A 25,293-nucleotide genomic window follows, 5' to 3' on the forward strand; every position below is an offset into this window, starting at 1 on the left:
TAATAGTCCATTGAATCAATTGCTCAATTTTGATTCCTTAGACTACGAACCATTTAGTTTACCTATTGATATAAGTTGTCTTTCTACAACATAATCTATCCCTATAATGTAACTTAATATTAGTTAAACCTTAGCTAATCAAGAAACTAATTTTGCTTTGTTATTTTACTTTTGTGCAAAAACTGGTGGGGACATTAATTATACAAAATATATTAATTTACTATGAAATTTTATTAATTAATCTCTTCAAAAAATACAAGCATAAATAAGGGCACAAAATCTCAAAATATCATATTATAAAATTTAAAATATAATTAATTTCAGTATTATAAAATATGGTATGTAATCAATAATTAATTGTATGTATCAATTAAAATATATCTTATAGGAGCCTCGATTCTTTGAAAAATTCGGTTTAGAAAATTATTATTCCTCAAGAAAAATTATTTTTATAAAAAACTCAAGCAATTGTGTTATTTATAACAATAAACCCGTTATCAAATTCATACTTATGTTTTGGGATAAACAGTAAAGGGTATTCCTAGCTTTTGACCAACATGATCTTTTTTATTATTCTCGAACCTCAACTTATATATATATATTTTAAAATTTTTAAATTTAACTATACTTTCAACTTTTAAAATTTATATTTATATATTTTATAATTTTATAAAATTTATTTAAAATAAAATTTTGAAAATTTAAATTATTTATATATTATATAGTTTAAGCAGCAAAGTGAAATGAAATTAAATAAAAATTGGGATAAGTTTATCACAAATTGTATGGGATCAGTTTTCTTTTAAATAAAAATCGGCCATCTTAATTTGGGGCTGTTGGGCTTACATGACCTCAAAAGGCCAGCCCGACGTTCTCTCTCGCGTTTAAATCTAATGTATTTCTTTCAATATTAATTACGTTTATTAAGTTTCCTTATAGTTTTGCTTGGATTTTTATAGGGTAAACTATCAAAATAGATATTTTTATTTATATCATGTTATATTTTAGTTATTTATATTTGAAATATTATGTTTTAATTACTTATGTTATCGTATTGTAACATTTTAGTTATTGAGTTGTTAATTGTTGTTAGCAGAATTCAATTAATCGACATGATATATTAAATCATCATTTCAAATAAAAAATTTTAGGTTAAATTTTACAATTAATCATTATATATTTTTTTAAACAATTTAATTTTTAACTAAAACATAATTTGAAGTAAATAAAATTCACTATTTTAATAGTTTAACCAATTTTATATTAATTAATTATGTTTTTGCTTGCTTGTCAGTTTAACCCATAAAAGAAAAAGAAAAAGAAAAAAGAACGCGAGAAATGGCAGGAGAAAGTTATGAAGATCAAACGCCGGAAGATTTGGCGGTTCCTCTTCAACCCGAAGAGACAGAAATGCAGGGTGCGGGAGGAAATGGAGAAAAGAAGTGGCCTGGATGGCCTGGTGAGAACGTTTTTAGAATGTTGGTTCCCGCCCAGAAGGTGGGTACTATCATCGGCCCAAAAGGAGAGTTCATCAGGAAAATCTCCGACGAATCAAGGGCCCGGATTAAGATTCTTGATGGACCTCCTACTACCTCTGAAAGAGCTGTGAGTCCTTCTCATCAAAATTCTTTCACTTCTTCAAACTTCCATCCACAATGTTTAGTGCTACGTTATGATATGGCTTTTGTTTGTTTCTTTCACTTGTTTTACTGCGTGTTGTTTCTAAAGTCCCTTTTTTCCTCTTGTTTTCAGTATTAGGGATGCAATACAATGAGGTCAATGTTTATCCAGTAGCTCATAACTGTTAAATCTTTTTAAGCTATTTGAATTCGAATACTAATAGTATCATATTTAAACTGCAATACTAAGCAATCCCAGTTAATGTTTTATGTTCTAATGTTTCGGAAAGGAATTATCATCAGTGGTTTCAACAGTGTTAGATTGGACAAGACAGAGAGAGACAAACTAAACACAAGTTCTTAAAACAAGTGTTTGAACCTTAAATAATGTGGATGAGGAGAAGTTTTAAGAACAATGTCCAATTAATGTCAACTTAAAACAAAAAGGAAAACATGCAATATAAAAGCATGTTAGTATAACCGAAATGAATGTTTGCAGGTCCTTCGCAAATCTTAGGCATCAAACCAATGACCAAAGTGGTTTCAAACTAGAAGTTAAACACTCAAGATTGCCGATTGAACCTTACAAGTGCTGAAAAGTTCTTTTGTTTTAACAATAAAAAATGCTTTGTTGCCAAGAAGATTTGGACTTTATCTGGTAACTTCAGAACTTGAACAATTGATCTCTTTCCAGGAAAAAAAAAAAAAAAGCCTAAAATTTTTGAAGCTATTCGATTTATTATTTTAAATCGTACAAACTAACATCTACAAACATGTTAATTAAAGGCTGGTGTTATAAATGTATAATCTTTATCACTTTGTGAGCGAAGTTCTATAGATATAGGTAAATTGTGCACAAGGATTCACATGGAAACCTGAATCAGCTAGCTTGTTGATGGGCTCAGTTGTATTTTACATGTCTAAGATATTTTGAAACTTATATATATATATATATATAATATATGATGAAATGCTTGTTATTACATTCTACATTTAGTGGGTTTGAGATTTATTATTTGATGAAATCTATAATTTTGGGATCATTCTTTTTCATTTTTTTTCTTAGATGGTTTCTTTCTTTCCATTGTTAAGACATACTGTTCTTACTTGATTCTTTTCTATTAAGTTGAATGATAGGGTTGTACCTGTTTTTATCCACCTGTATAAGCTCTGATATTATGCGTATCAGTTGCTTGCTTTATCGAATCAAATTCCAATAACTACTCGCATTAAAAAAAAAGAAAAGAATTTGTACAGTTGTTCCCATTCCCATATATTTTTATTTGAAGAGGCCTTATTTTGATTTTAATAGCTCTCAATGTTATTAAATGAATTTTGTTTGCCTTCCTCTGAAGGCTAATCAAGATTGCTAATATATAGCCCTCTATGTTTTCAATCTTAAAATCCAGGGATTATCCCTACTTAGTGGATGAGTGTGAAATTGGTTACTTAATGATTAAATCTTTTTGTTCGCATAAGGTCATGGTTTCTGCCAAAGAAGAACCAGATGCTCCTATTCCTCCATCTATGGATGGCTTATTGAGGATTCATAGGCGTATTCTTGGTCTAGATGGTGATTATGATCATACTACAGCAGGTGCAAATGGCAGAGTTATCACACGTCTTCTAGTGGCAGATACTCAGGCAGGAAGCTTGATTGGCAGACAAGGATCCACTATAAAGTATATTCAAGATGCTTCTAATTGCAATATTCGAGTTCTTGGAGGAGGTAGTTATGAAAACTATGTTGATTGCTTGGCTGTTAGATACTGAGATGTCCTGCTCAGTAACTGTATTTTGTTTTATTAATATACCTGCTTCCACATTGCTACTCTTATGCTGTTGTTCCAACAGAACACATGCCAGTTTTTTCTTTGAAAGATGATAGTGTTGTTGAGATAGAGGGTGGGCCCGCATGTGTACACGCTGCAATTGAACTTATTGCAGGCCATCTCAGGAAGTTTTTGGTTCACCGCAGCATTATTGGGGTATTTGAAATGCAAGTAAGCCTTTTTGATCCCAGTTTAGTTAACTGGTTCCTGGCACCTATTTGGTTTGAAGGTTCTAATGTCAAATATTACCCTTTGTCTGTAAAAACTCATTGTCAAGGGCTTTTTGTTTAGCATTACACCATGTTACCGGAACAAGGGCCTGAAGTTTATTCTCATGAATGGTTAGCAATCCTTTGGCCCGAACAGTTTGAAGGTTCTAATGTCAAATATTACCTTTTGTCTGTAAAAGCTCATTGTCAAGGGCTTTTTGTTTAGCATTACACCATGTTACCGGAACTAGGGCCTGAAGTTTATTCTCATGAAGGGTTAGCAATCCTTTGGCGTGAATAGTTGGTATGGCCTTTAGCATTTCCCAAATTAGTCATTACAAATCTCTCAGAAAACTATGATGGTAAGCCAGCTTGGGCAAGTCAACCTTGCAGATATTGGTGCTTGTGTGAGCTTTCCTAAATTTGGCTGTGGTTGAACTCAGTTTGTTCGTTTTGCTTTTCATTTTGCTTGGAGATATATCATTACCTGTGAGTTCTTTGTGACTGCACCAGTTGAACAATCTACTCAGAGTAGTTATTCAACTTATTATATATAGGTGTATGATTCATAGAAATTAAATCGTACACTATAAACAGTGTGTATTATTGATTAAAGTTCTGGTTCTTGTCAGATGCAGAATGTGAGTGCCAATCAGAATATGGTCGTGCCTCAATCCCAGCACCATCTGCATGGTTCTCCGATTGCTGATAGTGAAGCCCTTCTTGGTTCTAAGCCAAAATATATGTATCCTGAATCTCAGTTTGACGATTTTTATGAACCTCATGAGCTACCTTTGCATGACAAGAATTCCTATCAGGGTCCAGCACTATATGGGAAGCATGGTTCTATGGGAGGTCATGCATCAAATGTGCAGGCCAAACAGTCAGTGGTGACAAAGGTGTAGTCTTCATGTCTAATCGTCTTTCATTTTGTTTTCTTTGAGTTGCGGTAAACTTGCACCAGTTGTTGGGCTAAAACAGGTGCTAGAAAATAAAACAATATTGTTTTGAATGCAATATTTGGAAGGATATTAAGGTACAAATGCTTAAACACAACTAGTGTCCTTTGATGCCCCTTGAAAATGGCTGGGATAGAAGTTTGCACCCGTTCCTCTGTGCTGTGGATGTAACAATCTGTTAAATATTAGCTGATTAACTTGTTAATGCTGCTTCACTACTTTGGCTGAACTGCTGAGTATCATTAGGCAGTAATTCACATGTTAGCATTAATCCAAACCTGTAATCATTGACCCTTGTTTTCAATGTTGTTTAATAGATGCTACTGATTTGTGAATCCTTGATCTTTGCTGCTTTTCTCTCCACATTAATAGTTGTTATTTATATTGCCTGTATTTCCTTTTACTTATTTGCTTCATGTAGTAGTCAAATGATCCAAGTTCAAGAATGAATTACTAACTAGTGCTTATTTTGCATACTGGATTATCATACAACACATGCAAATTCCTTTATCATATGCAAATGCTGTAATTGGGACATCTGGTGCAAATATAAGCTATATGCGCCGTGCCAGTGGAGCTGCTATAGCTATACAAGAGACAAGAGATGTGCCTGGTGATATGATTGTTGAAATTTCTGGATCTGCCTCTGAGGTACAAGCGGCTGAGCAGTTGATACGGGTAATCTGGTTTGACAAGCTCTACTGTTATGTTGAATTTCTTCCCTAGTTTCTGCTACTGTTATGTTGAATTTCTTCCCTAGTTTCTGCTAACTTTTCAACTTTCCCTAGCATATTAACAGTGGACTTTGAAATATCTTTTATTCAACTACAACCTATCAGAACTTTCAGTTTTGATCAGTACCAAAACACCATGAATTGTTTTCCTCTTTTCCCTATTTAAGCCCTTTAAACATTCAGTTGTAATAACCAATATTCTATCATGCATCTTATGTATCTCTCTTTTCTTGAATGATACAGAACTTTATTGCCGAAGCTGCAAATGCGATGCAGAGTCTGCCAGGTGGATCAATCAGCGAGGAGTACAGTCCTTATCCGGTACATGCTTCTCTTTATGCGTCTTCTGATGCCAATGGTCATGTCAGCCATGCGACTGTCATAGACCATGGTTCAATTTATGGCACTGGTTATGGTTATTGAGGTAGTACCAGATTACTTTAGGATCGAAAGTTTTGTAGTCCCAATCTGCACTTGATTACGTTTGACTCAATTGTTCCTTCCTTTATTGGTTTATTGAATTTTAGGATAAAATTGTGAATTTTGCCTAGGACTTTTACTACATCTCAATTCTAATATATATTCTTTTTAGATTTATAGTTAAGAAAAACTATTAGTGATACATCATATCTACTGGAATATTCAGATTTAATACTGCAAAATCCTTTTCTTTCATAGATTTGGTAAATGTTGCACTACAATCACAAAAATGAACACGAGACAAACTGGTACCTGTTGGCTGTTTTCGAAGCAATCTTTTTTGTATTGCATAAAAATTAGAAAATCAAAACCAATGATGATGACAACAACAATATAACCACGACAAGGGAACATCTATTTTTACATAGCTATGTATCAAGGTATTCGCCAAAAATGTGTTAATGAACTCACTTAAAGATCTTCTAGTAACCATTTCAATCTGATCCCAATCGTACTCGTTATTGAGTTTACCATACGTATTCTTTAAACCATTGTTGAGTATCTAATACCTGCTCCAATCCATCAACATGACAGTGTGCCCTCTAGTTGACTTGATTTAAGCTTAGGCAGCAATTCAGAAACTGCCTTTTGAAATGTAACACGATTCATCCTGCCATTGCTTCCATTTAAAATCATTTTCGACAGAAAAGTAACCTCTTGGGAGTCCAAATGTTCACCCAGTAGCTCATTCCAAAATTCATCATCCTCGTTGAGGTTGGGTGCTTCCATTAGTTCTACTACTTGCTTCAGTGCTGCTACATTCCTACCGGCACCACAACCCATGGCAGTAGCAGCCCCCACAGCATTTGCAAATGCCAATGTTGTAACCAAGGGAATATTGTGTATAAAACCGAATGCAATAGCTGCAACAAAACTATCTCCGCAGCCGACGGTGTCCATGACTTTCACCTGATGAAATATTTGAAATAATCGAGAGACATTAGAATGGTCAATTTTGAAAGAATGGTCAGACATAAATATAGTACTGGAAAACTTTCAGACAATAGATGTCATATTTCGGGGACAAATAGATGTGTTAAACGTGGCTGGCGTAAATTGTTAAGAGAAACATATATATGTTTTGTATGTCCCTAAAATTTTTGTAAATCATATCTTACAGTATCAAAGAGTTACAAAAGTGCATTTTCAAGAAACAGAAAAAAACAACCTTAGCTTAAAGCAAATTGAAAAGATATTCAAGGAATTGCGACAAATTAACATTCACATAATGACTAACCTTTTATGCTTTTGGATATACATTGAAGCTAAGCCTATAACTCACCTTAAATGCAGATGCACATGTAATATTTGACGTGGTTATCAGAATTGAACCCCTAGGGCCCATCTTCACAACCACCCATTTAGTGCGGACCCCTGTCCTCAGCAACTCCTGTCCTGCTAGAATCGGGTTCGCTATGCCAGTCACTGATTCGGCCTGAAAATTCATTAATGCAAATGCAACTAATTAGGTAAACAGCCAATAAAGCTAGGAGATAGAAAGATACAATTCACATCAAATACTATAGAAGGCCAAATGGTTCCTACAGGAATTCAAAGTTCCAAACTCCATAGTAGCAGGCATATTTATTATCTATGAAGGGTGAGGAGTACTCCCCACCAACGCTCAATAATCCAAAAAACTTTGTGCATTTTCAGGCAGACAATGTTGGCAATACACTACACATCACTCATCCACAAAGATCATCAGATTAAAAAGGCCCATTGATTCTGTGAAAAGAAGTGCCTCAAACCTCATCAGATGTTAGAAGGAGGACATCACTCATCCTCAAGAAATGCCTAAGTGCCTTTTGTTCTTCCACAGTTCCGCGTAAAAGACTCTTTCCACGCGGCCCTGGATCGAAAAACACTGATGCACCAGCTTCAATTGCATAGTCAACAGCTGACATTATCAAACCAGGGCAAAGCTCATCAAAATCATAACCATTACAAAACAAGATTCTCGATCGCTTAATCCCCCTCTTTACTTCTTCAGAAAGTGTACTCATCCAGCTAAAAGCAGGCTCCTCAAAAAAATCAGCTGGACTAATGAAACAATAAACAGGAACAGATAAAACGTTTAGCAACCATTTTCTCTAACAAAATTGGCGACCCTTTGTTGACGATCAGAGAAAAGACATGTTTTGATTTTTTACCTGCAAAAACCATGCTTTTGTAAAGGATCAACAAGCACCCAACATAAGAGAGTTTGATGAGAAGCACTTGGACTGTTAACAACATCAGCTTCTTCATTCATTCCCACCATACGAATTCCTTCATCACGAAGCACATCTAGAAGAAACTTCCCATAAATTTCATTACCAACATAACCTATTGTAATACAATTGAGTCCCAGCCTTGCAGCTGCTATAGCTACATTACAGTTGCCACCAGCTTCCCAATATTGCTATAACCCAAAAAGAAAACATAGACAAAAGTTAGTGATTTTTCCATAAAACCCATGAATTTGTAAACCCCCGTTTGAAAAGAGTATTTTTCTTTTACCTTGTCGGGAGGAGAAGAGGATAACTGTTCCATGATGGCTTTGCGAGCGCCTTTAGAAGACGGGGGTAATTTGGGAACATTGAGAACAATATCAACACAGAGATTGCCGAGAGTGGCGACATCGACGGTTTTGAGGGCGGCGTTTTTGGTGGAGTTGGAGGAGGGGAGGGAGCGAGGAGGGTGAGTGGGAAGAGGGATATGGAAACTCCGGCAGCTAGAGGCAGAGCAGGGAGAATAAGCGGTGGTGTTTAGATGGAGGGGAAACAGGCGGCGAGAAGGGATAGCGTTAGGAGGGTGAAGGCGGGGCGGGAAAGGGGATTGGAGGGGTTTAAAGGCTATGGATTGGTGATGCATTCAGCTGAATCAATAGTAAACAACGAGTCAAAGAAGAGTAAGGGGAAAATTGAGAGCAGTAATAGAAATGAGTGAAAGTCGGGATAGTTGAAGTTAATTTAAAGGGAAAGTAAGGAGGATTGACTCGTTTTTTCTGGCAAAGTAGACGTTGCGAGTCTTTTAAGCATATTTCAAGTTGACGATTGAGTAGAGAATGGTTGAATGGAATGAAATTTCATTTTTCATAAATTTGGTTCAATAGGTTGGAAATGATGGATGTCAAATTTTCAAACCCATGGATTCAAATCAATAAATTACAAGGGTGTGATTGTCAAAGTTCGCATAACACTAATCAAAACTGGTTTATGAAAACAAAAGAATATATTATACAAGTATTATTGATTATCTTATATAACATCCAAAAGTCATAAAATATATTCGAAATTCCTAAATATAAAAAATCAAGAAGTGAAACTGTATCATTCGAAAAACTCAACTAAACCCAACCCAACCAAACTCATCTCTATTACCATATTGTACTAAATTGACAGCGGACACTGATAATATCTTAGTATAACAAGTATCATATTCATGCTTGTGTCTGATGCAGAGACAAATATAGGTCATAGAGAATGCAAGTAATGTAGCATTAACTGCAAATTCAACACAGCGCTTGCCAGACAACGTTAAAAGATTAAAAAGCACTAGGAAAAGAAAGTTTCATGAAGATGAACTCAATCTCCAAAATAAGTGCTAGGTGGAGAGTGAGACAAGTAGGCATAAAACTCATGCAGCTAATTTTCTGCTGTTAATGCTTCTTAATTAGCTTGTGCAAAGACATAATTATGAGTAAGTATGCATCCATGTGCTTATTATAAACTAAATTTACAAATATACGAAATGAACTTGAACATTATGTTAAGGTGATCACAGATGACTGAACAAGCTATATAACTTTTTACTCTGCAATGAAACCCACAAAAGTACTGTTAGATAAGACTTCTAATTACTTCACACCTGTTGCAACTAATGGATAATCAATTGATATGCAAATACAATTGGAAGAGAAGTATTAGTCTTTGTGGATGTTGATAATGGTTGGAACAGATGGTCTGTATGCATCATCATCATCAGATTGCGAATTCAAACTAACATTATCCCCAGAGAATGGCGTTTCTACCCCATTAATCTGAATAGAATAGACCTGCAGTGGTACCTTCACCGTCCAGAAGCTGACGGTAATCACATCTTTGACTGTCAATTCTCAGCTAATCAGTGCTCAGCACTGCACACCTCCGAGCTTCTGCAAAAAGAGGCAAAAAGGAAACCATTTTTTGATTTAACCCAAAAATGATGCTCAATTTCTCAACAAGACCAATGAAGCTTTAAAGCGAAACTAGAAACCAGTAAAAGCCAAATAAAGAAGAAAAGCATTTTATCTTAAAACAAAGGGCTGCCTGAAGCCCTTCATTAGGGAAGAAACCCACCCACAAGTTGGAAGTCTTAACTAGCAGTTGCCGAGTCTCAGAAACACATTCACAGAAAAAATTCCATCTTTCCTCACCGACATGTTGGGTTTATTATTTATGTTTTTAAGTTATTTGTCCCACATCGTGCTGCATAAGGAGATTAGTGCTAGGAGAACTTATAAAAGGAATGTGAGCACCAACGTTAAACTCACTTACCTGGACGGGGCGTATGGGCGATCAATGAGGCCCATGGCCTAGGTTGGCGACTCACATTGCACTTGGTGAGGGCGCCAGCTTAACATCTCCCCAAGTGGGAGAGTGTACGTCATAATTTGTGAGAGAGGGGGCCTGCGTACGCGCGGTCCCTACCAAATATAATAATTTAAAATTTTGCTATTTAGAGTATGTTCGGTTGGGAGAATGTAAATGGATTACGGTACTTCAATTGTTTGGTCGATCGTCCCTTTACTGAATGGATGATTGACCGTGTGAAATAAAAAATTAACCCCAAATTCTCACCATCTAAACCGACAGCCCTCTCATCCATCCTCGTTATATATTTTAAGCATGTCCTTCAAGGGCAGCGTTAAGAGCTGAGCCCATGGAGTAAGTGTTAGACTTGGATATTCCAAATACATGGATTGGAGTATAATAGTTCTATTATATATACTTCTGATTATATTCCTTCTACATCTTTTATTTTTGCGTATGTTCACTGCTTGCTCAAAAATTGCTTATTGGCTGTGAAATTGTATTGTTCACAAAGCTTTATAGAATTTTGTCTCCTGTATTCAGTTTTATACGTGGTCATTTACAAATTAATCAGGCCATAGTTAGCACCATTTCCTTTTAAGTGCTGCGACACTTCTTTGAGTTTTTAAATCAGAAGCATATTTAATGTGCTACTTGAGGTTAAAAATGTCAATAGTTTCCTTTATTTGTGCTAATAACTGTTATCATCGACGGTTTAAGGAAAGCCTTAACGCAATCCGTGAATAGAAGTACTAGAAATTGCGATTAAAAGTGCCTATATGGGCTTTACTTGAGACTTGGTTTTACTTGCTGGGAGTTCGCCGGCAGTTGCTGCTCTTGTATCAGCAAGTTGTTAAATTCGACCAATATGAATTCTAATGCGTGAATATAATCAGTTTACTTCCACTACAGTATTTTTTGGTTCAGCACAAATATGTCATGATTTCTTAAGATTAAAGAATTGAATCATTGGTCATGCATCATAAAAGTTACTGTCCTGCTCATGCAATATTATGAACCTGTTAATTGCATGCATATGAATGGATACTAGGAGCTCTTATGGTTAGCCATTGTTGGAGGTTTCGTTAAAATTTGGGGAGGAAGATAAAAGATGAATTTGGGAGAAAGAAGAGACCAACCAAGATGAAGAAGATGGAGAAAATAAAAAATTCTTTTTAATATATAATTTAATATAAAATATTATTTCAAAATTTCAAAAAATATAAATATAAAATATTTTAATATTTTATATTTAAATATTATTCTTTAATATTAAATTGATGTGAAAAATACATTAAAATATTAAAGGGCCTATTCGTCATTTGAGCTTTTTTTATTATTATTATATATCTATTTCTCTCAACTAAACGCATAAATACTATGATAATACTCATTCAATTATGACATTGTTCCATTCCCACGGAATGGTTATTTTATTATAGTCCTATTTCATTTTAGTGAACCAAACGTGCTATAAGAGATTTAGTGCATAAAAATAGTAGGGTTTTTATTGAATGATTAGCTTATATAGGCCTAACAAAATTTCAATGTATCTCATTTATTCCTAACTTTAACAATTTCGCATTTGAGTTTTCAACATGAACCCGATATTTGGAACTGTTTTTGAGAACTGTGATCAATTAATTTATAAAGCCTTTACAGCTTTGTTTTGACTATCAATGGATATGAAAAGTGGCTTTCTTTGAGTTTTGTTTTTTCATACTTTTGTTTTGTCTAAATGGAACGATAATATTGATTCAATTAAGACTCGATACATAGTGAATTTATAGGCATCAAATTTTAAGAGCGCTTCAATACAAGTCGAGGGTTCCCCACAAAAGCACAAATCTTTCTATTACAAACGGTGCTTTAGTTATCCTGTTGAAAGTTGTTCTCTAGTTGAGCTAACTGGTTTGCACTTTGGTTACCCTCCCTATAAATGTGCTTGAGTGAAGTCGAAACGAACTTAGACATTAGTGACCTGCAACCATTCACAAGTGTAGACGAAACAAGATTTGTTAGTTTCACTATTACAGATAAAACTAACATCAGTAGTGGCATCACTTTCAAATTCAAGATGAGCAATATTGTGATGTAAAGCTAAGGCTAACCCATCGCTAATTGCCCAAAGTAAAGCTTCGACACTGGTGACGAGCAAAATATGCCTGAAGCATCCTCCAATCCATTTGCCTCTATCATTTCTGATTAAAGTGCTAGCCTTTCCCTTTCCTTGGTTACCAATAGATGATCCATTAGTGTTTAATTTAAAAACCCCTTATGCTAGAGGGACCCAAGTTATCAGGGTTATGTTAGGAAGGAGTACCCGACCCGATCGTCAGGTTTGAGCTTCAACATGCCACATTCATTACCGGAGCAACTACGATCACATTTCCAATCAATTCAACCATTTATACCAACTATTAAGTCCAATACACAATCAAATACATAGTCAACCATATTTTACATTTTATTCATATTAGTCCCTATATTAAAGATACTTGTATTTTTCAATATTTAATATCATATCAAAATATGATTTCACATTCTTTCATTAGAGAACTTGTACTTTCTATCTATAGCATAATCTCATGACAATTTTCAATTTAGTCCCTGAAGTTACAAATTTATCTAACAATTTCAATTTACTTTCTAATTTAGTCTTTATCATAATCTAAGTTTACTAACTATCAATTTCTTCAAATTCAAGCCTAATTCATCAATTCATCTCTAATGGTAACTTGCTAAAAACTAAAAAATTGAACAAATTGATACATGGGCTAGCTAAATCAAACTCCCTTGATCATAAATCTATAAAAAATTGAGGAAAATGGATTAATTACTTTTTTAGATTGGTGGTCGAATGCTTGAATGAGCTTAAGGTTTTCTTTCTTTGTTTTTCCTTAGAATGGACCGTTGGAGAAGATGAATACTTCATCTTTGGTCTTAGAAGTGCAATTATAAACTGTTATAAGTGCCACCGGAAGTTTGAATTGAATTAAGAACGGTTTTAAAATTATGTTGTAAACACTATTTGGTCTTAGTAGTGCGATTAAAATGATGAAATGAATTGAATTAAACACCAGTTGCTCCGACAATAAATGTAACACCTTGGTGTTATGACTCAACGATCAGGTTTGGTACGGGGGTGTTACAACCATGGGTGGATAAGTAAATTGGTTTGTCATGGTAAATCTAAGTAGGGTGATTAGGGTGACAATTTGACATGTTGTCAATCATTTCAGATGAGATATAGAAATTGGTGTCATAAATGGCGGTTAGGTGGATCCTTATGTCTCTTGGGGTTCGAGGAGTTCTCTTAAAGAGATTTCTCAAGGAATTGCACCGAAAAGTTGGCTACGAAGAGTGGTTCTTAGGCTTGATCATGAGGGATAAGGATCCAAGAGTCTGTTCAAGGTGTCGAGATATATAATAGATATACATCTCATTAACGTATTTAAATTTTTTTATGTAAGAAGAAGTCATAATCTAAAATAATGATAAATATCTACTAGTGTTGAAATATATTTCCAAAGAGGAGAAATGCATAAAACCAAATAAATTAAGCTCAATTTCAATTTATTTTATGCATTAGTAATAAATTGAGACAATCAATGAATATTTTATAGATTTATTAAAGTAATCACTTTATTAATTTTTTTATGATACAAAGTTGATTCTTAAAAAAATCAACACTTGATTAATATGCAACATATCACTTTAATGAATCAAACATGAGTATTTTACTTATATTTAATGCTAATAGTTTAGCTTATTCAAACCTTTTGCGATTCATTGATCCATGCACACAGCATAAACGATTAGTTGTTAGCCAATGTGAGGCGTGGTCTTCACAATTCCATAGTTGTCCATCATTCCTTCTTTCACGATTTGGACGCTAACCTTTGGATTTTCTTTTGCGATGATGTGTGCCGCCACCTCGCCGTTTGTTCCCACCAGCTCCGGCCACGAACTCTTTCCTGGATCTGTAGTCGGCAAACATTTACAAATTTTGTTAATTCTGAGAAAGAAAATAGGTTTTATTAAAAACTTAAGCCATGATTTGTTACTTTTGGCTTCAATTTGCGGGGGGAAAGCTTACCGATGCAATCTGTCATTTTCTTTGATATAGATATCCTCTTACTTTTCTTTGTTCTGAGATATGATAGCCAAGAATTTATAAATGGGGGAATGAGCTAATACAAAATTAAACGTTGAATTTTAGAGAGGAGATTAGTTTGAATGAAATGTGTTTTCCTTTTCCTTTTGTTTGAAGTTTTGACTTTTGAAAGCTTTGACCTTGGATAGCTTTGGTATACTTTTTTCTTCTTTATCACAGGGGGCCTTCAATCCGGATAGAATTACAAATATTAATATTTTGTTTAATATAATTTTTGTAAAAATGATGGTATAAATTTATTGAATTTTCAATACTAAGCTGCTACCAACATAAACAATTAAACATCTTACATTTTTTGGATTGCTTCCTCACAATTACTTTGCTTTTAAGTCTTTTTTGGAACTAAAATGTTATTTATTTATATTTTGGTACCAAAACAATTATGTACTTTTGGATGAATAAAAGCACAATTTATCTAAATATAATCATTTATTTATTTATCATAAAGTTACCAAGAATGATATAAGAAGCTAATGAAGGAGGAGGAAGAAGAATAAGAAGAGCAGCCGCGAATCTTTTTTTTTAAATTAATAAACGTAAAATTATTTTTAGCTCTTTAAAAATATAAAAATTTAATTTAATCTATTAAAATTATAAAAATATAAAATATTAAAATGATAAAATTACGTTTTTACTATTGTAAAATTACAATTTTATTTTTACTTTCTAAAATTTTTTCTGGTTTTACCTTGAAGAAAGAGAAACTAACTTTCTTAATTGTCTGAAAACCAACTAACTTGATTACAAATGTGAAGTGAGAGAGCTTCAATAATTAAATCTTTGACTCACATTACAACACGTGATTAATACAGTAATAACAACCTGTAACTAAATAGTCTGAACTCTTAAGCAATTAAACTGACTTGAATTGATTTAAAACAAAATAAATGTAATGTATGTTGTCTAGTAGTAATAAACAAATTTACTTTTTATCAAATAACAAACTAATATTAAGCTTTATTTTTACGTAAAACAATTATGTTCATATCGATTGTATGTACTTTTAATTCAAGGATTTTACTAATAAGTATTTTAATGTCTTAAATAATTTTCCTATACGAGGGCTGAGGCTGATGCTAATCCAACTTTACGCTTTTTCTTTTTTTTTTTTTTTATAACTTTGTTATTAAATGAAAAAATTCCATCTCCAACTGGCAAACAGATAGGATTAGATCAAAGGGAAGCAGTTCATGCTACGCAATCAACGTGGAGATGAACTTAAAAAAAAGGATATCCTAAAACTAGAACAAGCTTTTTACTTTGATCAAATTTGATATAAATGGGAAAAATTCAACTCTTTTTGAGTGCCAACAAAAAGGATAAGAACATAGCAGATCACAAATCAAGCCTTGCTAAGCCAACCACCACGTACGCATAATATCAGCATTGATAAAGGGACGGCGCCAAACTTATTATGAGCATTCAAAAAGGTCGGCAGGGACTTGGGACCATTTACACTAATGTGTTCATACTTTTGGGACATGTATTTAAAGACCAAACACATCCTGCCCGATACAATTCGAAACTCACACAGCAATCCAAGAGAGAAGGAGAAAGAGAAAGCAATATGTCTGGGTGTCCTGGTAAGGCTAATTACTTTAGGGGTTTATTTTCTTTTTGGGTGGGATATTTCAGTTTGATTAATGAGTTGTCTGAAATGCAATAGGGAAGAACTCGTGGCCAGAGCTGGTGGGCAAAGATGGAGAGGGTGCCAAGACAACGATAGAGAGGGAGAATTCAAATGTGGACGCCATAGTGTTGCTGGATGGAACGCCAGTCACTAGGGACTTCAGGTGTGATAGGGTCTGGGTTTGGGTTGATAGCAACGGCCACGTTGTTCGTCCCCCTACAATTGGCTAACCTAACAAGCTTTATTATTCTGGTTAATAAATTATGATGGAGTGATAATGAAAAATGTAATAGCTATAGCTATAGCTACTGTAACGTATTAAGGATGATATAACATGCCATCATGACATAGTAATTATATGTTCATCCCAAATCTGCTTGTTTCTAATAAAACCCAAGACAAGTTGGTACAAATTCATACAAATAATTCTACCTACTGGAGTTATTAAAAAACAAAATGAAAATAATTCATTGTAATTTAATCTAACTCTTGTCCACATTTATAATCAAGTCATCTGATTTTTTATTTTACAACTCAGAATTCGTCCTCTAACCAATGTACCTTTTTCTCATCCATAGGCCTAAACAAAAGCTTGTTTTTTTCTTAATTTTCTCAAAAATTTCAACTTTCTATCATTTGCTTTTAAATCATTTCTTGATGGATAGCTAAAAAAATTGTGATATTATGATTATGGTGGAACTCTCAAGTTTTGTACTTTCATTCAAAATTGTATCTCTCGTGCTATTCGTGTTTTGTAATTTCTTAAAAAAAATTATCATAATTTAGTTGAATATTTATTTTAATTAAACTCTATTTGAATTTCTTTTCAACCATAATAAAGTTTAAAATTCTAGTTTAACAAACAAAACAACACTTATCATTTCAAATAGCTCAATTATTTTATTCTCTATTTGATTCGATTGAGTAGTTCTCCTGCGTTAAAAAACTTGTAACACTGTTGTACAAGCCCAATTTGCAGGCCCAGATTAAACCAAATGACCCACTAAACCCAAATCTAATACCTAACCCTAGTCCAATTAGCCCAATACCCCCCAAAAAAAGAAACCCTAAATCACCTAATCCCACTACCTTAGTTGCAATGATAGTACTTGCCTCCACCACCATTTGCCTACCATACAAGGAAGAAAAGATAGTAGATAAACAGATGATAAGTTTGTAAATGGCTATAAAAAACCAGATCTAGTACCATTGTAAGGGGGAGGATTTTCGAATAAAAGAAAAAAAGAAAAAAAAACGATTGTATTTTGAAAAAAGAGACATTGAATATAAAAAAAACAGTGATTCAAAGAAAATAATAGCAAAATCAAGAGAGTAGTCCAAGATCGGATACTCAAAATACAAAAATCAAAAGCTAAAAAACCTAAAGTGATCTTATTTATCTTATTTTTCTCTTTTGTTTCTATTTTTGAATCTAACCCCACACATACATATATATATATATATATATCATAAGTAAAAATAAATATATATATATATATATAATATACCTTCGGGGTTCCGGCCACCGCGCACGGTGACTGACGTCGGCTCGATCGCCGGACTTGAACTCTGACCAGAGGGCGAGAGAGAGGGAGTGAGAGAGCTACTGAGTTTTTTTTTTAAATGATAGCAGGAATGTTTTTTTTTCCTCAAAATTTTAGCTTTTATAGCCTTCTAAAAACGGCGCTGTTTTAAGGTGCCCTGAAGAGCCCTAAAACGACGTCGTTTTAGGGTTGACCCGCGCAGACGACCCGACCCGCTAGGGGATCCGCGCATTTTTGCTTTGATAGGATATTTTCCCAATAAGTCCTTCCGCTTTTTCATGTCTCTACAATCGAGTTATTGCTATTTTTAATTCAGCCCTGGAACATGTCCCGTTTTTCAATTTGATCCTCGACCACGCGCTGCGTTTTAGGATGGGGAATATTGCGTTTTCAGTACTTCTAGGTTGTGCTCATACTGCAATTTGGTCGTTTTCCTTTTTTTTTCTTTGAAATTCACCCCAAAATTTGTTGTTGTTTTGATTTTCATCCCTCTTCTACTCTTTCTCATTATTTTACTTTAATTTTAATTTTATTCATGCTATTATATTTTAATTACTGTTATTATTATATTTTTGTTATACTTATATATATGTATATTATATATATTATATAGTATTATTAATAGTTATACTATTATTGTTTTTATTTTTGTATGTCACTTATGTACTCTATAAATATATATGTATTACGTTCCATATCACACATATTTATATGTCAATATTATATTATGTATATTTCTTTTTTAATACTATATATATATGTATGTATATATTTAGGTATGATATGTATAATATATATATTCTGTACATACTTTTAATATTATCATGTATTTATTTTTTACATATGTATATATTTATGTAATATCATTAATAATTATTTTTTAATATTATTATGCATATCTTGTGTAAATATTTTAAATGTTGTATTTTTATTATGTACATATTTTTAATACGGATACATTTTTTATTACTCGTATATATATATTAATATTATATTTTTATTGTTATGCATATACCTTAATACTATATCATTTTTATTTTTATTTTCATATCATCTTATGTTTATGTTTTTCAAACTATATCATGTATATCTATTTATATAGTTATTAATAATGTTTTTTATTATGATTATTTCTAATATGTATGTGTTATGTATTTACTTCTAATACTATGTATTGTATATTCTTACTATAATCATTATTACCACCACCATTATTTTTATTATCATATTATTGTCATTTTTTATCATTCATTATTTCCTATCCTTTATATATTATTATTGTTATTAACATACATTATTATTATTATCAATTTACTATTAATTTTACTTTTATTATTACTACTATATTATTATTATTGTCATTATCATTATTATTATTATCATATTTATACTTATATTTATTTTATCCTAATGCCATTTTTACCATTATTATTATTATTATTATTATTATTATTATTATTATTATTATTATTATATATACATATCCTTTTACTACTGTTTTATATACATATATTTTAAATATTATTACTATTCTTTTATTTTTATTATCATTATTGTTATTATACTTGTACCTATATGTATTTTTTTTAATACTATTATTATTACTACTTCTATTATCTTTTATCTCTAACTATTATTATTATTTTATATATATATTATTATCTATATTATTATTATTACTATTATTCTTTATTGTCATGGTTAATATTTTTATAGCTATTATTTTATTACTAATATTACTATTGTTATATCTAGTATTATTTTTACTTTCATTATAACTACTACTATTATTATGGAGTCTTTAACATTTTTTAATTTATTCGGTCATTTTCAAATTAGCATTTTTACGAAGAGGGATCGTATTTCAATGTCTTTCAAGCTTTCATTTTTCGACACTAAGACACTAATTAATCAACTAGGTACTAATTTTTGGGCGTTACGAGGGTGCTAATCCTTCCTCGTGCGTAACCGACTCCCGAACCTGTTTCCTTGATTTATGTGGACCAAAATCGTTGTTTAAATAAATCAAACCATTTATTAAAAACAGCCACTTTTACAAGGTGATCCAATCACACCTAAAAAGATTGGTGGCGACTCCCGTTTTCGTTTTTTTCTCCAAGTCGATACCCATTTTCCAAAAAAATGGTTACGACAACTGTCTTTATTAGAAGTGACACTGAAAACTTCTAACACCCACGAGCCTTTGCCCAACGAAAAAAAAGATTTTAAAAGTAAAAATTTATAGGGAAAACTACAATAGAGGTCACTCAACTATAATTTTTTCTTTTTTTTTTTTGTCAGTCAGCTATGAAAAATTATAAAATGACCACCTAATTATTCAATTTTGTCTTTTTGTCACTGACTGACGTAAAAATGGAATAATTGGGTGATAAAAAAAAGATAAAATTGAATAGTTGAGTGACTATTTTGTAACTCTTCATAAATAGAAATATAATAATAGTTTGTTCACCATTTTATAACTTTTCATAATTGAGTGACAAAAAAAAGAAAAAAAAAACATAATTGGGTGACTATTAATATAGTTTACCCAAACCTATATTCCGAATTGACATTTTTTAACATTTATATCTTTTGTCAATTTGACCCTCATTTTTTTTAGAAAAACTAAATTTGACTCTCAAACCTTTTTAAAAGAGTCAAATTTGAACAACATTTTAAAAAAAAGTTGAATTGCTTTTTGAAACGAAAATTCTAACTAAAATGTTAAATTTTAAATATAACAAATCGCATATCAATATGTGCTTCATGCAATTTTTAGAATTTTTATAAAATCTTTATTTTAATTTTAATAAACTTATTAAATAAGCATTCTATATAAGATAAATAGTGTTATGTTAATATGAAGTACTCATGAACTGTGATGTTTGTTGTTACGCTAACATCATTATTTATTAAAAATGATTTGACTCTTTTCAAAAAGTTAATGATCCAACTTAATAAGAAATAAATATTAAATTGATAAAAATTATAAACAATATTTTTATTTTCTTTAAAGGAATTCATTTTATTTATTAAGACTTAAATGTTTAGGGTTTATAATCAGTATATCAAGATTTAAAAATAAACATATCTCCTATTAAAAAATGAAACATATATTTAATTTTTAATTATATAATTTTGTCGAAACATTATAAAGTTGTAAAACTAATTTAAGAAAAAAAATGACAAACCTATGGCATCTTAAGATTATACAAACTAATTTTATTTATTGCAAGTCAAATAGTTTAGCTTATTGGTGCTTTTTGGGATCTTCGCACATGGTATACTGTTAGCCAATGTGAGGCGTGGTCTTCACAATTCCATAGTTGTCCACCCAAACCCGCACCCGATCACAACGAAAATCCATGGTCACCATCAGTCCTTCTTTCACGATTCGGACGCTAACCTTTGGGTTTTCTTTTTCGATGATGTGTGCCGCCACCTCGCCGTTTGTTCCCACCAGCTCCGGCCACGAACTCTTTCCTGGATCTGTTGTCGACAAGCATTTAAACGCTTTGTTAATTCTGAGAATGAATAAAACATGGTTAAGGGAGAAAAAAGAAGCTTACCACTGCAATCGGTCATTTTCTTTGATAGATATCCTCTTGGTTTTCTCTATTTTTGCAAAAGCAAATCCGGAGGGAAGTAATTTATAGATGGCCAAATGCATGAATAAAAAAAGAAATTTAAACGTTGAATTTTGGAGAGCGATGAAAATGGGTTTGTTTGAATGGCCTGCTGCTTTGTTTGAAGTTTTTGACCTTCGAAATATTGGAAAGCTCTGACCTTGGATATGCTTTCGTAAGCTTTCGTCACTTTTTTTTCTTTTTTCAAAAACCTGATATTATCTTCTAAAAATGATTGAATTAATTATGTTTTCGATGCTCAGCTTGAGTTTTTCGGAAGGAATAAATTAAGTTGCTTTTTAAGTCTTCATTTGTTTTAAATAATAAGAAAATAGTATTTGATGTATAATTTTGTATATTATTATTATATTAAACATTAATATATTTAGTACACTTATTTTGTTTTTCCATTGAATGGAAACAGCTTTATTTTCTCACTTAAAAATAAAATATTATTGAAATAATAAAACCAGTTAACAAGGGTTACAAGTGGATCTTGATTTTTTAATAATTTTTTATAAATTTTGATTATCTCTTCTTCTTGTTTTGATATAATGTCAAAAATTATTCATAATTTTTTCCTAATTTATAAATAGGAAGATAGTTCAATATATTTAAATTTACATCTTCTTATATTAATAAAAATATTTATATCAATTAAATTAATACTTAATTAACTGTGTATCTCCTTATTATAGATAAAGAAAATAGCCTCACCATCTTAAAGCACCAACAAAGCCAAAATATCACCGCCACTCTAAAGCATCAAAATCATAAAATGTCAACACATGTCATAAACAAAACACAACTCATAAACACTTGCCTTGACAAGGCAATGACACACCAAAATGAGAACGAATCATCACTAAACACCATTTGAAGCTCCATTTGAGTTGTCAACCACCTTAAGATCGTGAATACCACGATCATAGAAAGTAACTATGTTAATGCATAGCTCAACTAGTAGTAGGTTTGCTCATAAGGTGTCTGTAAAATTAAAATTGGTAGTTAGAGAAAGGGAAAGCCATAACAATTTTTTAAGAGTTGAATGAAATATTAATTTTTTATAATTTATATTTTTATAATTTTTAAAGAATTAAATTAATTTTTTATAATTTTAGAGGTTAAAGTATAATTTTATTTTTACTAATTTAAAATTTTAAAAATTGTAAAGACTTAAATAATAATTTTACATTTTAGGGAGCCAAAGCCCATGCCAGTCCTCCTAAATTCACCATTGGTTAGAGCTACAATGTTTTAGGTACTTTCGTAACTATTTGCTATTCAATATTAATATTTATCCTTAGTTTTATAGGTACAAATCTCCATCATTTAATGTGTCCATTCCATAAATTGTATATGGTTCTTCGAAGAGAGTGAGGATAAAGTTCCAATACATGGATAATACATTTAATTGTTGATAGTTTAAGTCGGCTATTCAAAGAAAAACACTTTGAAGACTTCTTCCAGAAGAGTTGATTCTCTTGTTAATAGTAGTCATCAAAGTTTTATGGTAAAAGACAATTAATTTTATTTACTCATAAATTCTAGTATAATAAAATTATCATGATCTTAACGAAATTAGACTTAGATTGAAAAATAATTTAATTAAAAAATTAATTAAATTTATTTTAAATAAATAATATTTTGAAAATAGAAAATTTGTTATTGAGTAAGATAAATTACATGAGTTAATTTAACGACTAACAACACATATAATTATACCAATACATGAAAAAGTCCAATAAACCCATTACATTAGAGATGAATAGCACATTGACTTTGGGAACTTAGTGTGCACTGCCCATGTGAACTCCTGGTGGGAGTTAGTCGGGCGTTTTACCTAAAATAACCCTTTAAATAATATAATTACAAAAATAAACCGTTTATTGCATTATTTACCAAAAATAGGCTTTTTCTACTAACTACAATTTTTGTCTTATTATACTTATTAACTTAATTACCAAGATACCTTTTTATCAAAACATAAAAAACACAATTCACTATTTCATGTTGCCTAACCGTCCACTCACAATATCAATTGGCTAATTTCCATGCAAGTACTCTACACTTCCTTTTAATAGCCATTGAACACTTCTAACAAATAGAATGCAACTTTTGTATTTTACGCGATTAAGTCCTTTTATCAAATTAAGCACTCAAATGGTAAAATTACTTTACGAAATTTTCACATAATAATTCCATCATGCTGTAAACCTTAATAAATTAATAAAATAAATTTTTTTACTTTGGATTTGTGGTCCCAAAACCATTATTCTGACTAGACCCAAAATCGGGCTGTTACACGTAGTCATCTCTTCTGCCTGTGGGTTTTTTCCTGAAAGGGTTTCAACGTAAAGTTTTGTGTTCTATTTTTCTTTCTTTTCTTTAAAGTTTTGTGTTCTATTTTTCTTTCTTTTCTTTGTGATACATTGTCATTATTAATATTCTATTTTCACAGCATAAATATCAATTATTTCAAATTAGAATGATGAGAAAAGAGAAAATGGGAAAGAAGTGTATGTTAGCTCAAAGTTTACATTTTTTAGTTGTTTTATTTTGTTCCTTTCACTTTTCGACTATACCAAGCAATAGAGGGAATTATGATGCAGCGGGAGGGGAAATCAATACCTCACCTGGTGCTGAGGATCCACCTAGTAAGGAGCCTATTGAAGGTGTTTAGGGGTTGTAATGTTGGGAATTAATTTTGTTTTTGTAATATGTTTTTTCATAGTAATGAAAATTTCTATTTTTCTCTCAGTGCTTTGGTTTTATTGCTTCATTGTTGTCTCTATTATGAGTGGTATGCATAGTAGTAATATAAATCATTTCTTCATAAATTTTCGATATTCCCGCTCTTGATTTCTTTGCAATATGAATAGCCATAAGGTTGTTCCTTCTAAATATTTATTGCAATTTATACTAAGTATTAATTGTTGGGATTTTATCCTTTGCAACAATATTGCTCATAAGTCTTGCATACGGGTGGTTTGTTTGTTTAACATTAGCGTATTTTGGAGTAAAAAAAAAAGAAAGATAAGTATTATGACCTTGCTCTTAGATGCATGAGAGAGCTTGCGAAAAGTAAAAATTATAACCTTACTCCTAGACGCATAGGGGAGGCTTACAGAAAGTAAAAATTATAACCCTGCTCCTAGACATATAGAGAGAACTTACAAAAAGTAGTAATAATGGCCCTGCTCTCAGATTCATGAAGGAGGCTTATGAGAAGTAGTAATAATGGCCCTACTCCCATACTCATAGGGGGAGGCTTACGAAAATTAAAAAAATTATAACCCTACTCCTAAACGCATAGGGAAGGCTTATAGAAAGAAAAAATTATAACTTTGCTCTTAGACACATAGGGAGAATTTACAAAAAGTAATAATAATGGCACCGCTCCATATGCATGGGAAGGCTTACGGAAAGTAATAATAATGGCCCTATTCCAAGATGCATTGGAGGAGGTTTACAAAAAGTACTAATAATGGCCTTGCTCGTAAACGCATGGGGGAGGCTTACGAAAAGTAGTAATAATGGCCCTGCTCCAAATGCATGAGGGAAGTTTACAAAAAGAATAAAAATATTTATCTATCACATTACCCTTGAATTTTATAGAATTACATGGGAGGTATGACATTTGTAGACAATGAAAGGAATTCAGTTGCTGAAAGACATAATATATTCTCCAAAGAAAGTTAACACAATATGTAATAGCCCGTTTTTAGTCAAATCAGAACAGTGGTTTTGGGACCACAAATTTGAAGTCAAAATATTTATTTTATTATTATTTTAGTGTTTATAGCATGATAAAATGATTGTGTGAAAATTTCGTTAAGAAATTTTATTGTTTAAATGCTTAATTTGATAAAAAATGACTAAATTGCGCAAAGTGTAAAACTTGGGATCTATTAGCTAAAGGTGTCT

General features: G+C 31.9%; 4 protein-coding genes and 1 non-coding gene across 5 annotated transcripts; 3 read left to right on the plus strand and 2 right to left on the minus strand.

The window, feature by feature from the left end:
* Nucleotides 1-1,291: 1,291 nt before the first annotated feature.
* Nucleotides 1,292-5,894, plus strand: LOC108471445 (flowering locus K homology domain-like). Its single transcript, XM_017773061.2, has 6 exons — nucleotides 1,292-1,605; nucleotides 3,099-3,348; nucleotides 3,474-3,622; nucleotides 4,293-4,559; nucleotides 5,052-5,297; nucleotides 5,597-5,894. The coding sequence occupies exons 1-6, from the start codon at nucleotides 1,339-1,341 to the stop codon at nucleotides 5,774-5,776; spliced, it is 1,359 nt and encodes a 452-aa protein (XP_017628550.1). The 5' UTR covers nucleotides 1,292-1,338; the 3' UTR covers nucleotides 5,777-5,894.
* Nucleotides 5,895-6,095: 201 nt separating this feature from the next.
* LOC108473972 (fructokinase-1-like) lies at nucleotides 6,096-10,475 on the minus strand. Its single transcript, XM_017775813.2, has 6 exons — nucleotides 10,156-10,475; nucleotides 8,336-9,971; nucleotides 7,987-8,237; nucleotides 7,585-7,876; nucleotides 7,116-7,268; nucleotides 6,096-6,742 (listed from the first exon to the last, which is right to left on the minus strand). The coding sequence occupies exons 2-6, from the start codon at nucleotides 8,687-8,689 to the stop codon at nucleotides 6,356-6,358; spliced, it is 1,437 nt and encodes a 478-aa protein (XP_017631302.1). The 5' UTR covers nucleotides 8,690-9,971; nucleotides 10,156-10,475; the 3' UTR covers nucleotides 6,096-6,355.
* Nucleotides 10,346-10,506, plus strand: LOC128284645 (U1 spliceosomal RNA). The gene has a single exon (XR_008275067.1). It is a non-coding gene; the product is annotated as a U1 spliceosomal RNA (small nuclear RNA).
* A 5,462-nt stretch (nucleotides 10,507-15,968) lies between these two features.
* Nucleotides 15,969-16,622, plus strand: LOC108472822 (inhibitor of trypsin and hageman factor). Its single transcript, XM_017774380.2, has 2 exons — nucleotides 15,969-16,149; nucleotides 16,233-16,622. Exons 1-2 carry the CDS (start codon nucleotides 15,981-15,983, stop codon nucleotides 16,424-16,426), a joined length of 363 nt encoding a protein of 120 aa, XP_017629869.2. The 5' UTR covers nucleotides 15,969-15,980; the 3' UTR covers nucleotides 16,427-16,622.
* Nucleotides 16,623-20,850: 4,228 nt separating this feature from the next.
* On the minus strand, nucleotides 20,851-21,492 carry LOC108473003 (inhibitor of trypsin and hageman factor-like). The gene is made up of 2 exons (XM_017774572.2): nucleotides 21,310-21,492; nucleotides 20,851-21,229 (listed from the first exon to the last, which is right to left on the minus strand). The coding sequence occupies exons 1-2, from the start codon at nucleotides 21,323-21,325 to the stop codon at nucleotides 21,030-21,032; spliced, it is 216 nt and encodes a 71-aa protein (XP_017630061.1). The 5' UTR covers nucleotides 21,326-21,492; the 3' UTR covers nucleotides 20,851-21,029.
* Between the last annotated feature and the right edge of the window lie 3,801 nt (nucleotides 21,493-25,293).

Source organism: Gossypium arboreum, chromosome 11 (assembly GCF_025698485.1).
Source record: "Gossypium arboreum isolate Shixiya-1 chromosome 11, ASM2569848v2, whole genome shotgun sequence".
NCBI lineage: Eukaryota > Viridiplantae > Streptophyta > Magnoliopsida > Malvales > Malvaceae > Gossypium > Gossypium arboreum.

Excerpts from the sequence above, each read along its gene's own strand:
- LOC108471445 (XM_017773061.2), top strand. The coding sequence starts at position 1,339 with ATGGCAGGAGAAAGTTATGAAGATCAAACGCCGGAAGATTTGGCGGTT. Across the intron at positions 1,606-3,098 it reads CTACTACCTCTGAAAGAGCT|GTCATGGTTTCTGCCAAAGA; the intron begins GTGAGTCCTTCT and ends TGTTCGCATAAG. Across the intron at positions 3,349-3,473 it reads TATTCGAGTTCTTGGAGGAG|AACACATGCCAGTTTTTTCT; the intron begins GTAGTTATGAAA and ends TTGTTCCAACAG.
- LOC108473972 (XM_017775813.2), bottom strand. The coding sequence starts at position 8,689 with ATGCATCACCAATCCATAGCCTTTAAACCCCTCCAATCCCCTTTCCCG. Across the intron at positions 7,877-7,986 it reads CAAAAGCATGGTTTTTGCAG|TCCAGCTGATTTTTTTGAGG; the intron begins GTAAAAAATCAA and ends TTGTTTCATTAG. Across the intron at positions 7,269-7,584 it reads TCCTTCTAACATCTGATGAG|GCCGAATCAGTGACTGGCAT; the intron begins GTTTGAGGCACT and ends ATGAATTTTCAG.
- LOC108472822 (XM_017774380.2), top strand. The coding sequence starts at position 15,981 with ATGAGCATTCAAAAAGGTCGGCAGGGACTTGGGACCATTTACACTAAT. Across the intron at positions 16,150-16,232 it reads CAATATGTCTGGGTGTCCTG|GGAAGAACTCGTGGCCAGAG; the intron begins GTAAGGCTAATT and ends GAAATGCAATAG.